At 40.0% G+C, this 14,094-nt stretch overlaps 1 protein-coding gene across 5 annotated transcripts in view; it reads right to left on the reverse strand.

Moving 5' to 3' along the window:
- DIP2C (DIP2 acetate--CoA ligase C (putative)) overlaps positions 1-14,094 on the reverse strand; it is a 327,977-nt gene that overhangs the window by 31,912 nt on the left and 281,971 nt on the right. For all 5 annotated transcript variants that reach the window (XM_086741904.1, XM_086741903.1, XM_086741901.1 and 2 more), the window contains 2 exons: positions 7,164-7,332; positions 5,995-6,165 (listed from right to left, as the gene is read on the reverse strand). In XM_086741904.1, the coding sequence (XP_086598030.1) occupies positions 5,995-6,165; positions 7,164-7,332 (340 nt within the window). The remainder of the gene's footprint in view (positions 1-5,994; positions 6,166-7,163; positions 7,333-14,094) is intronic.

Raw genomic sequence — 14,094 nt, forward strand, 5'->3', positions numbered from 1 at the left:
AACGTTGTTAGTGGAAAACATGTGTCTAGCATACTGATTTTTTGTTTGTTTTTGGTGAAGAAGTCAGTAAACATTATGGCCCTGCTATTTTAATGCACATCCATTGAGACAGGAGTTCCAGGTCTGCCATTTCATTACTAAAAGAAGTTTGTAAGCGATGTCCTCTGGAAATCAAAAGTAAGCTCTCTTTTCAGAAAAAAAAAATAAATTAGTATACAACAGACAAAGATACTTACACCTTGTTTCATACTGATTAATCTGCTCCTGAAGTGAAATAAAATCAAGGCTTTGTGCACAACCTAATTACTAGAAGACCATAACTAAATGGAGTAACTTCATAGTTCAATAATTCTTCATTCTTAGTCTATTTGCTATGATAAACAATGCAATATGTATAAAGAACTGTAAAACTAAAAGCCGATAAAAACCCATCAGTTCTCCACCACGATCGATAATGCAGCAAAGAGACAGAACAGAGTGGTGACGAATCCACTGTCACGTGGAGCATGTAACACCAGATGGCTGCAGTGGGACTTGCCCTACGACTTGTGAAAAGAAACAGCTCTGAGAGCACTGGTGTCCCATCCCCCTCTCATCAAACTTCTGAATTCCAGCAAAGTTCAAGACTACAGGAAGCTGCCACAGCAGCATCTTAAAATAGGTTTATTCTGGGTGTGGGGGAAGATGAAGCATTTAAAAAAATAGGATGGATCTGCTTACTACACTGCTGTCCCAAAATAGGAATGTTATTAATAATCCAGGTTGAACACTGCAGTGTAACTGCAAGAAATCAGGAGAACTGCTGAAATCCATCAGTTACACAATTCATTGCCGGTGACCCTACTGCAGGTCCAGAGAGAACTCTGAGAGTACCAGAGCCTCTCATGGCTTTTAACTGAGGACGGGCTTGAGAAACAGCAGTTGACGTCTCAGCATCATCCTTCTGCAGCCAGCTGCAGCTAAGACGCTGTGAAAGTGTTTCAAAAGAAGCAGAGTCTTAGCCAAGACCAGATGACTGACTCAATTTGTCTGTGCACATTTATTTTGGGAGAAAGAGACAGAGAGCATCTGTAATGCTGGTAGCGGGAAAAAACGAACACGACTTCTGTTGTACCTGATACTTACTAAGGACATGCTAGGGAGTGTTCAAGGAAATAAAATGGGCCAAACATCATTTTCTGTCTGAAAACAGGTACATCATAAGTAACATCCCTTAAACTAAATAAATCTCCTGTCCGTGCATAAGCTGCCACTAGTGAACCATCCCTGGTCTGTGCAAACCTCTGCAACATGCCAGGCTTTTATTCTCTGGGAAAACACTGCAGGTCAAAACTGCACCTTACCAAGTCAGTGGCCGCTGCCAAGCTGCATGCTCTCCCCTTCTTCCCTCCTCAAATTTAAAAACAGAAGTCCTGAGAATTAAAAATAACTGCTGTTTTGGGTTTTGTTTTGTTTTGCTATCTAAGGATGTGGCCTCAGTGTTCACTCTGAGTCTACTTCTGCTCCGGCGATGCTCAGAAATAGAATTTTTGACGTACACTTAATCTGGAGCTGTGAAAAGATCTGCATGCCGTGACTCATGGCAAAGGTGGGAAAATGAAGGATCTGAGGGAACTCAACCAGAGCCGTACTACATCGCTAAGTGTGAGTCACACCTCCGAAAAAGTGCACGGTCTCCTGTTGCACTCTTCGCAGAGGTATCACTTATTACTTTTAATATGGAAGATCCTAAAAAAGTGTGATCTATCACTAGGTAAAAAGAAACATTAACTTTAAGCCCTAAATTTACTAACAAATTTCCCTTAGCTAGATAGTGAGGGAAGGATTCATTCCATCTAACTTCAGCCATCAAAGAAAGCGTGCAGTGTACAGTAGAAAGTATCTCTTGATGGTGATGAATCCCATCCCAAGATGGGCACCTGAGACAGGCTGAATGAAGCTCTCTCTTGAAATATTTATTTGATTCTACTGACTATAGATGAATATCAGATAACTCACTTAACCTTGCTGTCTCACTTAGAGGTGACATAAAAGAAGCAAGGTGAATTCTGCTCTCCTGCCATAGCTTGGATAGATTTGTTAGTACATTCTCAGGGTTAATTAAGGAAAATGAACAACTTCTAGAAGTTTTTCCTCAACTGAAATTGAGTAGCAGATTGAATAAAATAAAAATATTTATTTCAAGTGTTTAAATGGAAATTAGCTGCAATCCTAGAGAACCATCTGTGTTGTTCCAAGAAACAGGCTACTTTTCAGATCTATTTTTCTCTCTCTCTTGAGAATGCTAAAATGCTAGTTAATGAGAATTAAAATATGCTGGATGCAATCTTTTCATCTCAGAAATCCCTGGACCATTTTCTGTGGCTATTCAGCCATAAAAGGTCAGATATTAATGGCATTTAAGTGCCTAAAGATGGAGAGAATTACTTATTTTCAAAGGCACATCTCTAAAAATCTAGTTCAAAATGACTACATAAAAAGAAACATAGTAAATTTGCTCTAAATTTGAGAGGAAATGAATACAAATGACAATGCATTAGTCTGACAGTGATCTTAATCCTGAAATTAAGGTAATTTGGTAGACTAAGTCTCTTTTATACCAAAGGGATTATTACAATGATTTACTTTATAAAGTAATCTTTAATAAAAGGTCAAATTGTGCTGTGAAGGTTTTATACACACACACACAGACACGCACACATACATGTGTATACACACACCTCCCTCTTCTTTTTGGAGACAACAGTAAAAGATTTTTGGAAAAATCAAGATACCTTCCCCTTGAAACACTTGAGTGTTACATCTGTCCAAGAAATTGGAAGTAAAGTGAAGAATGTATCAAAGATCACATCCAAGCTGCGTTAGAGGCAGCCCATAGAGAAGAAATCCTGTACCAGGCTTTTTGCTGGTACAGGTCAATAGCTGAATATTGAGATATGTTTAGAAAGGTGACTAGTAGATATGTATTTTAGAAAGATCATAGAAAAGGTTGGATCATAGTTACTCCTGTGGAAGATGGTGTTCCAGGAACCACATGCTCATCTCATGGATGACACAAATTGGGAGGAAAAAAAGCAAAGGCAGATGCTATTGACCCCAACATCTTTAAAAGTATTTTTATGCAGTGTGAAGAATTCAGAAATCACAATGCATTTCTGGAACATATTGGAGACAATGCTAATTTCAGGAACATTGCTGATCAATGATTAAAACTAATTTTGTTCCTCAGACCAGAAAATAGAATAGCCCACAAACTATTCTGGAATATCACTAGCCATAAACTTCCAGACAGTCTGGAAACAGCATTCAGTCTAATTCCGTACCCAGTCTTTGGCAGAGTCTACTACCAGATGCTTCAAAGGATGCAATCTTTATATTCTCTATCAAAATGCCATGTTTTGTGGTGATGCTTGTAAGTAACATCTTTAGTCATTTTTCAAACCCCTGTAAAACTTGCCAAACTACCCTTGGCTTAAACGCTTCAAAAATCATTCAAGTTGGAAGGGTAACGTTACCAAATACAGCCTGTTCTGAAATGGCTTTTCTTCATTCCACCCACAGCACTCTTTAGACAGTGTGTGTGCCTTCTAGTTTGTCCTATGAACTGAGATGCAACATCTTCGTAGAACTCAGTGAAGCCTGACATTGAGCTTTATGATCAGCCAGGCTGTTAATTGCCTCACTCAAGGCTCTCATTCTGTGCCGTTCTGAAATTCATAGTCAGTATCATCAACAATATTATTTCAGAGAGTTATCCACTTTTACAGTCTGATTCAATAACTCTTTCAAGAATTTCTGACAAGAACCATCTAAGAAGCAAACTTCAGCTCAGGAGTTAACACAATCAAAAGATAGATGTACATAGTCAAGCAAAAATCCAGCCTAGCTCCATGCTGATTAGGACTTCCAGTTTCTCTGAGTGTATTCAGCTTTTCTACACGTTTGCAGTGGGTTGACCTAGACAGCAGCTAAGTGCCCACGCAGCCGCTCGCTCACTCCCCTCCCAGCAGGACGGGGAGAGCGTGTTTTCTGAGTTGTCCTCTTTGCCTTGTCATCACCCAGGATTCCAGATATGGAGAAAGAAACAAAGAGGCTTGTATTCTTACAAAGAAACATTCAGCTGAAGAGAGTTCAAAATCTCAGTCAGTACTTTTTGTATCAAATCCATGGGAGAAACATGGGAGAAGATGCTGCTTGAGTTCATAGACATTTCTATTGTACGAGACGTATTTTTCTCTCAAGACTATTTATTAAGTTTTATTAGGTAAAACTGTTTTGAAGGATCCAAATGCTGCTTTTGAGAATACAGGAGATTTTCCTAAACTTTTATTTCTGGAGAATACTTATGGCAGCAATTACAGAATGTCAAACTAAAGAACTCTGCCTCTGGGATACAGAATGACTTTAACCCGGCTCAGCTTTGCCTTGTTGTATCTTTTATAGCAATAATTAAAGTCACCCTGGGCTGAAGGGATACTTTGCTGGTAGACAGAGAGAAAGTAAGCAGTACTAGAGATGTGGCATATCTTCTGTACTCATATTCTGGTGACACGCTGAACAAGGTCACTTTTAGCCAAGCTGTGATGAAAGCCAGGATTCTTTAGTGATGCTGAACAGAGTAAGAGGCTAAGGCAGCCATAACACACAGATATATTGGTCTGTGCTGAACCTATAACCTGTATTTGTCACATTTTTTGGATAAAATAAAAAATCTTTACATTTACAGTCAGCAAAAGAATAGCAAATGCCTTATTTGCAGTGTTATGAGAAGATCTGGCTTCGACACCTCAGCAATTGTGTATGTTACATGCATGAAAAATCCTTCAATGTAAACTTGGAGTAACGACCAGATCTGAAATGTGGGATGTACCATATAGAGTACAGGCAAGTTCTACTGAGGAGATAGTGACTTTGAAGAGGTTAGAGAGATGGCAGGTGACCAAATGATATGGAACTTCCCTGCCAATGCAGAAGATGATTCTTGCATTATTTTAAAAGATTATTAAGTGAGAGATCATATTACATCTGAGTAGGTCACCTGTGGCATTACTACAGGAATAATATGTGAAGTTCTGAGACCAGATTTGGAAGGACAGAAAGAGATCAGGAGTCATAAAATTGAGACACAGATGAGGAAAGCACGTCTTAAGATTCTTTATCAAAGACATGTATTAGAGTCATGACAGAAACGAGATTCTTTGTTCTAGATCAGGAAAATGTAATAAAATTAAAATTGGCTGAATCTAAAGCCAGATAAACTTAAAATAAAAATAGGGCAAAAATTAATTAAAAATTGAACACCTTATAAAAAGGCAAGTTAACTTTCATCACTCAGAGTCCTGAAAGATAAAATAATATACTGTAGATCAGCCTAAAACTATTTGCTTGGTGCAGTTATCACTGGGTGAAAACCTAGAGGCTATTGAGAAATTCAGACCAGATAGCAGCAGTGCTCATCTGTCCTTAAAATCATGACTCAATAAAGACTCCTGGAGAATGCAAGTTAAATCCTGTATTATCCCTGGGTACTTTCTTCTGATTAGTGGATCAAAACAGAATGAAAGAGATGCAGCAAAATAATTTTCCATTGTAAGCAATAAACTGTGTGCTAGTTAATTAAGTAATGGTTGGAATTATTTTACAAACAGAAGGAATCCATTTTGTAACATACTAAAGTAAGCACTTGGAAACTGGATTTTACATTACATGACTAAATACTCTTTTAGGAGTACAGAGTACGCATTCTGTCACTACAACGCGCTTTTCTGAATTACTGTATTCATGGGCAGAATAAATGCTATGACTGCAACATGAGAGGGATGAATAGTTGACAAAGTAACAGAAATTTACTGCCTCTATATGCAAGATCATTAAGTACCACATGCATTTTCTTAGTATGTCTACAACCAAGCAGCCAAAGGAAATATAATGAATGCTTCTTTCTGAAAACCATTTTCTTAAAACAACTTGGAGATAAGGAGTGAAAAATCTTACCTGCAAACATATTGCCAGGTTAACTCTACAGCCAAGTGATGTGCTGACAGCCCGTGGATGGAGACCAAGGTCTTTAAATAATTTTGAAAATGACTGAGTAAGAGCTATCCGAGGTCGTTCTTCAGCCACTACCACACATGTCCGTACACGTGAAAGGTCCAGTCCCCTTGCCTAAAAAGAAGTCAAAATGTAACAACGGCCACAAATGGGCAGATTTAATGAAACACAGTTAGTAGTACATAAGTGGGTTATGTAGGTACTATGATTCAAGAGGAATAGTGGAACAGAGGCTAAGGTGTCAATATAATTTCCATCTTTCCTGCAGGCTGGATGGCCAGATGACAGTCTAACAGCTGTAGAAGATGAGACATACTTGCTTGTCATCTCAATGTTAGCACGCAGGAAGAGATGGGTACGCTAATTCTCAAGGGAGGGAATGCTGTTTCCCAACATTAATTCAGAAAGCTAGGGAATAATAGCAAACAGGAAGCAGTGTCTAACTTGGAAAAACTGATTAGGAAATTATTAAGTGAGGATGGTAAGGGCTGGAGACATCATAAATATCAGTATCCTAAGATAGAATAGCATTTTTACAGTAGCATACTGGAAATTCTAGATGATTTCAGAAATGTAACTGGCTAACTGGCTTTTAATTCTAGAGGGAAAAATAAGATACACCCCCTCCCCATACAACGAGGACAATCTGGTTAAAGCAATACAATACTTTAAAGTATGTTTTTTTAGATTATTTAACTACATCAACTACTAATTAACTAATTTTAAGATTATTTAACTACAGGGGCCAAAACCAAACTAATACTTCACAATCAGGGAATTCATAAAACATAATACACAATATAATACTCTTTGAGTCTCTTGGATGTTTACACCTCTGTTCTCCAACACTTGCCTATGAACACAGGCTATAACATAGATCAGAAAGCTTAGGTAAATGAAAGCCTTCCCTTGATGTTTAAAAGCCTTGTGATCTGAGAGAGAATGACTGATACTCATACATAGCCTTTGGCAAGGAATAACTCGGGCTCTGTGGAAGCTGCCCTTGCCTCTGATGATTTTCTCCTCACCGCAGACATTGAGCACAACTGTTCATGGCAGGGAAGGCTCCCAAACACCACCGCCTGGAGACGCAGGACGGCAGAACTACTCACCTTCAGCGACTCTGTTTGTGAACCGAGGCCCTTGGTACAAAGCTCCATGACCGAATAGGAACAAAAAGTGTCTCTCACTTTGTACTGACTCACGGCAAGAAGCCAGAGAGCGGGATTGGTTTCCAGTTCTGAGGGAGGAATCAAAATAGACTGGTGTCCTGAATAAACGCTGCAAAGACACAAGATTCGTTAATGCACGCTAAGCGGCTGAGTCCGCAGATGTTTACAAGCTATGGGGTACTAGACTATAAAGTTTATCACAGCACTGGATGAACCACGTAATGTCTTACAGTGCTCCACAGGTCCAGTAGTTTAATATGAAGTTTAACTCTGTTTTTTGCTATACCTTCAGAGTCTAGGAGGAATCATGAGGAATGCAGACAGAAAATGCACCTAAAATACTAATTTACTCAATATGACCGTGGACGTTGCTGTTAGAACTGTACTGAAGAGAGCAAAACAGCTCGGTTATTAATGGTGCTAATAAACAGTATTATAATATCAACAAGAATTATGTGTTGCTGACAAATAATTAAGATTGAGTAATTACCATTTTAAGATACCTTGATTAAAAGAGTACTTGATTGCTTAATATGGAAATAGCCTCTCTCCTGCTGAGGCAAGCAAGAGGTTTGCAATAATTTTCAAGGGAGTAAATCTGGCCCCAATTTAACAATCCGTGTGGCTTTAAATTTCTGCTGTGAAAGTTTTATGAACTTTAAAAACTGAAATATACTACATCTCTTGTTTATTGGATACCCAGTGAGCACAGGCATTGAGAAAAACACTTATCAGGGTCCCAGAAGAAAACACTTATGTCAGAGCTAATTTCTTTGGTACCCAAGACTCTCCCTAAGGGAAAAAAATATTCCCTATTTGATGTCTTTATTTCCCATAGGTCCTATGTTCTTCACCAATCTTCGACAGGCAGATTTACCATCAATTTTACAGTCCCTTCACATCTTAATTTGTGATTTGTAGGTATTTCAAATCAGAATGGTCATAGCATAAAACCCCCAAATCATAGAAGTTCTGAGAAAGCATCATAAAGCCCCAGAGATTATGATGCACATGAGAGAAATTGATTCGTGATTTGAAAACTTGAAATGCCAACTTGGTAAAGTCAAGTCGATGTTTTCAAATCCAAGTGCCCAAGGTAAGACACAAAATGGAACTTTATTTTCAGGAATATGAGCAGCTCTGTAACATCTGACATTAGGAAGAAGATATACACCTCTGCAATTCTTGAAGATGAGCTGCTCACACAGCTTCCCTCCTTGCTGAGTCAGTGCCCCCACTGCTCCCAAACCCAGATGAGAGTGCTTTCAAAAGCTGTGCAATTTAGAACAAGGTCTGTGTGACCTGGATGTCCTAACGGGGTATGATAAAGGCATAAAAGGTGTACAAGTCCAGCCACAATGGCAATTCATAATCCAAATAGCTTAAGTCTCTGACGAAGTATGAGCCAGAAGATGTCATGGAATATGTATGAACTACAGTTAAAATAATTTAATTTATCATATGGTAAACATTTTATCTTTGACTGCCTGTCCACATTTACGCCACTTTTGATGATTCATGACCAGTGACTTGCCAGGAAGCGATGTGTTCTCGGATACACTTGACATAACGACTATAGCACAGGGTGGTCAAACGAAGCATTATGCTTTTATGTTGCTTTTATGGAACCAGAACAAAGTATGACTGAACCTTGAGCATGTGCTTCATAAACATGTGAAAAGAAACTTTGGCAAAGTTACCCAAGCCTGAAAGGAGTATGCCGTGAGCTCAAGTGACAGATCAAACCCAGCTAGGGAGTACTAACAGTTTTTACCATAAATATTACTTCATTCTTTCTTTCTCAGCCAATTCTATTAAGGTTTTCAGAGAAAATCAAAGGTCTTAGCTCTTCATAAATGTAAGGTTAGGGCCTCACTATAAATCAAGGTGTGTGATTTATCTGGTAAATACATAATTCTTACAAACAGGAAGCTGTAACCACTCAAGTAAGAACCTGAGATGGGCTCTGAGATGGGTCTGTACGAATATGGTATATAGAGATTCAGCATCAACCTGTTCTCCCCAGCCCTGAGCTCCTCTAGTTGATGCAACCACTATCAGGAGAAAAATAAATATCTGCACAATAATAATCAAGCTGCCAGCGGGTCAAACGTGGGAGAATTATTACTCAGAACCACATTAAGATCCATTAAGTGCCGCTTATTCAACTGGACAGAAGATCTGAAAATAAAATCTAAATCAAAAGAACAGACTTTATCCCTGTACTGAAAAGTGTCCACACAAACTCCATGTAGTAAGGGAGGAAAAATTTGCATTGCTTTCAGCAGAAGAACAGAAAATTGATTCCAAGTGCACTTTACCAGGAAATAGTCCAAAATGATGGAATTTGGGAATATGAATTTGGACCAAAGACAAATCTTTTCCCCCTCAGAAACACTAATGAGTGGGCGTGAGCTGTCTCTGTCTCTTGATCAACTTACACTGCACAAGTAAGATACTTTTGTTTGCTCTTAACCTCCCACCAACAGCCATGCAGCAAAGCATGAGGATTCGGATGCAAACCAACCCCATCTTCTCCAGACTGAGGGGAACAACACTTTTATAATCAGACTTTGACTAAAAAAATCACTCTGATTACACAGAAATAAATCAAGATGTTGCTAGTACCTTTTCTGAGTTTTCTAATGCCTCAGAAATATTGAGGAGATGTGAATTAAACTGCAGAGCAGTGAGAAATATCTAGCAGGAAGGCAGCTTTCTGTGGTGTAGAACCTCAGATGTGTGCTGCTCCTCTCTACAGTTCATAACCCTACAGAAAGAAGATACCATGCCTGGAAACTTGATGACCAACACCAGCTTTGCCTACTGAGCTGTGGTTTAATAACCCATGAATATAATCTGATTCACCAGAGCAGTTGGTGGAGCTAGGAGAAGAACTACAAAGACATATTTCTGGGGTGAATGTGCCAGTTCCACAGGTGAAGTGGTTCATGCAGCACCTGGCCACCATGTCAGTCATGACTTGGCTCACCTCCCTGAATCAATCTCAGAAACATTATGCAGGTTTTGTGAATCCTCCAAGCAACAAAATGTTCCTGGTAGCCACATATCCTTCCAAATTTGCAGACTTTATACTTCCCCATTAACCCCTGAGAAGCTTTATGTCACTGCTTTGGTGGAGAGAAGCTGAGAATAAAAAGATACTCCCTTGTACAGCTGGTTAAAACATTTATACCGCTCTGGTGGTTTCAAACCACTGTGAGATGTTAGAGGGTGTTTGCTTAGTATGGACGCTAACAACCAAGCAGAGGACAACACATTTGAACAGACTGGAGTTGTGGAAGGCTGCTTTGGAGATGCTGGATAAAGCTAGGTATGTCGCAAACCTATAGGAAATTCTGTCAGTGCTGCCTCCATGTAATTCTAGGTATGGTAGAGATGTTTGGTAGGTACAGCTAGGGATGCTACATTCTCGATATCGTAGAGTTAATCCTGAAACTGAGGCACTGAACAAATAGACAGTTCCATCTCACCATGAAACACAATAGTCATCAAGAGACGGTGAAGCTGTCAGCTTTGCTATTTTCATATTGGAAGCAACAAAATTGTGGTGAACACTGTGGCATCCGGGGGAACAGATGGGATATTAGGAGAAGTTGGGGGTTTAAATAAACATTGTAGAAGCTAAAATTACTGTTCTGAAATTGCAACAACATATGATATAGTTGAGTAGGCGCAAGAATTTAGTTATATAAATACTGGGAAGGAACTGAGGTAAGATTGCTTCTTCCACTGCTGTAGAAATCCATTCTCACAAAAGTAACTCCATCTCCTGATGTAAGTCTTGTAACAGGAGTAGGCACAGTGCAGACCTGCACAGACTATCTGACAGACCTGGACATCTGTTTATCAGTTTCCATTATTTTTAGAAAATTCAAAAGGAGTAGGCAAAAAAGAAGACAAAAAAAGGAGTGACTATAGAGCATCCCTGCATCATCTCAACACAATGACTTTTGGGATGCAGACACAGAGTGAAATGCAGTGGTAGCTGAGGTGGGAGAACACCTTTTAGAAATCCTGCCTTCCTTCAGGGGACTGCAAAGCAACCTGGGGAAAAAAGAGTATTCACGTGGTGGACAAAGCCTTAGATTTTGGCAGTAAGTGAAGAGCCTTGTCTGCCTGCACTAAGGAAGGGCTGCCCAAGGACAGGAATACTCCAGCTAAATGCACCAGGATGCATTTGGGTATGATGCTGCCATCTGATCACACGCTGATTCCACTGCCTGGCAGGCTGTTTCGGCAGCATACGGAGATGCCTGGAAGGACATATTGGTAATTAAGTGTTCCACTGAACCAAGGATTTACCCCATGTTGTGTTGAGGTGCATAAACAGCAAAGTCTGGGGTTTTATTATAGTTCCAGAAATTTCAGCATGGCAATAAAAGCTGACAAACGGCAACTGTGATTTGGATTTGCATTCTGGCAGGCTACTGACCTGCCACTGCCCCTACTTCTGGTGTCCTCCTCCGGTGATATGACCTGCTTTCCCACTTAACTGCAGGAAGCAGGCAGGTACTGCTGAGTCTTCTAAGTATATGCATTTTGTTTCTAGATTTCTACAGATGAGATCTGGCATTTGGTGATGAGAGACAGGTATGGGAAGTGGGCATTTAGCAGGGCTCGAAATAATTGAGTTGCTATGCCCACAGTCTGTGAAAAGAGTCTGCATGCTGAGGGAACTGGAATGAGACTGAGCAAAAGTCTTCACAATCATCTGGACCAGAGCTTGTAGAAAGGATGGTACAGGCCACAAAGAAGAGTGTTTGGGCATACGTCTGACCTAGGCTTCACGGGACTTAGGCCAAAATTAAATCTTCAGTCTGGAGACCCACTATGTGCACCGAAAAGGGGCTTTTGGAGAACAAGCAAAGGACCTCACACCATCTGCAGAGTCCAAAGACGCCCAGCTGGCATACGGTGCACTAACAGCACGACTGCACATGGTAAGCTGAGACACAATTCATACTGGAGCGACAGAGATATCTCACAAAGAAGTTTAACTACTGTACAGCAAAAGGGATCACTGTAAGGCATGCAGATTTTCCCAGGAAGGAAAATCTTGATGGGCTTCTTGGGGCTGAGAATAGGTCCAGTCTTTACAACTTCCACATCAGAGTGCTGGGACCTGGTGAGAGCGGTGCCATAACCCAGCACTTTCCTTTAACTGAAGCTCTGGTGTTGATATCCCAATCTGATAGATAAGTCTTTGGTTAACACCAGAATGCCAGTACTCTGTTCCTGTAGTGCCTGTCGACCTGCTGGGACAGTGCTGTCTGCCCAGAATGAGAGCCAGAGGTTAACTCAAACTTGTTTACGGGCATGTCTTCCACAGGCTTTAACCCCCCCTTTCAGAGACATGTTTCAGCAATCTCTGAGCCTCCCAAGGGAAGCTTCCTAGCATGGCTCCAGGTTGCTCCTTCGCACTTGGGAACTGATGCATAACTTCTCATTGGGAAGCACATTGTTGACTGCACAAACACATCACCCACCAGCACCAGGAGCGGGAATCACACAGTGATTTTGTGTGACTTGGGGTACTCAGGGCCATTTCAACATAAAGTCCCTTTATCTAAATAATTAAAGCAGGTGAGTAAGTTTTAAAAATCGTCTGTGTTCACATCCTTCACTCTCTGTGTCAGAATTTTCCTTTTCTGATGCAGTATTTAGGATTCTCTATGCAGTCTTTTCTTTATTTTGCTATAAATGGGCTGGAAATTAGGCGAAATATTCACTCTGCCAGAAACCTTCAAGTTAGCCTAAAAAACCTAAAAATAATTAATGAGCCCTAGAACACTGAACTTTTCTACAATGTAGTTCTTATGCTAATGCTGCAATTCCTTGCTTAGTTCTTGCACAGTTCCACCTGCTTGCTTAACAAGAAACTCTGCAGTTTCTTGCTGCAGAAGCTCCCCAACAGCATTACTGGGGACTTCAGCTTATGGCTATGAACAGAGACAGCAGGAGCAGGACAGGAGAAAGCCACTTCACTGCATCTTACCTGGAAAACCTTCCCAGGACCATTTGGGTTGGCACAGCTGGGCTAAAATGCAGGGAAAATTCGTATTCTATTGCATCATTCAGCAACAATTAAGTAAATGCTCACTAACAAACTGTAGAATGCCCTTTTCTGTCCCACAGTGAGCAGCATTAAGACATGATCTTAAATTCAGGAAGTATTTTTGAACAATGAGATTTAGTACTGTTTTTTTTTTAACATTGGAGGACACTTTTTTTTTCTTTTAAAGAATGTAATACATTTTAAAATGTAATGCAATGCAAGTCAGAATACTAGGATAACTCTCTCAAAATGGATAAATGTGATCATTAAAGAGAAAAATGCAAAAATAATGTACTCTTTTATTGAGTCATTAGTAAGAACCTGTTAAAATTAGGAAGTCTGGGGTTGTGAACTCACGTGGGGCTGGATGACTGCCGCCACACTCAGGACGTGTTCAGTGAGAAAAGTTCCAAGGAAACCCTGCTGGAGCATGCAGCCAGTTTGAGGGAACTTGGTAAATCCCTTTTTTTTTTTTAACGTATTGCTCTGCTTTGCAAGGTTTCTTTTCTTTATTATTTTATACCCTTTAGGCCATAAAATAATAAATTTTTAAAAAATAAAAACTTTGCAAAACTACGCAATATATTCCAAACTTACCAAAGGGCTGGCTCCATGCTCCAGCAGCTTTGCTAAGTAGCTCTGACCTCACAGAATGGGGCACTCTAGGGCACCGCACTGGAGCAGGCCAGCACAACTTCTAAGCACCTACAACGGGGATAAAAGGTTAGTTTTTCTTTAATCCCTCAGTCGATGCCTCCTTTGGTCTAGTTAATAAAAGGATTAAAATGTACT

Source organism: Chlamydotis macqueenii, chromosome 2, assembly GCF_036417535.1.
Source record: "Chlamydotis macqueenii isolate bChlMac1 chromosome 2, bChlMac1.mat, whole genome shotgun sequence".
In the NCBI taxonomy this organism is placed as follows: domain Eukaryota; kingdom Metazoa; phylum Chordata; class Aves; order Otidiformes; family Otididae; genus Chlamydotis; species Chlamydotis macqueenii.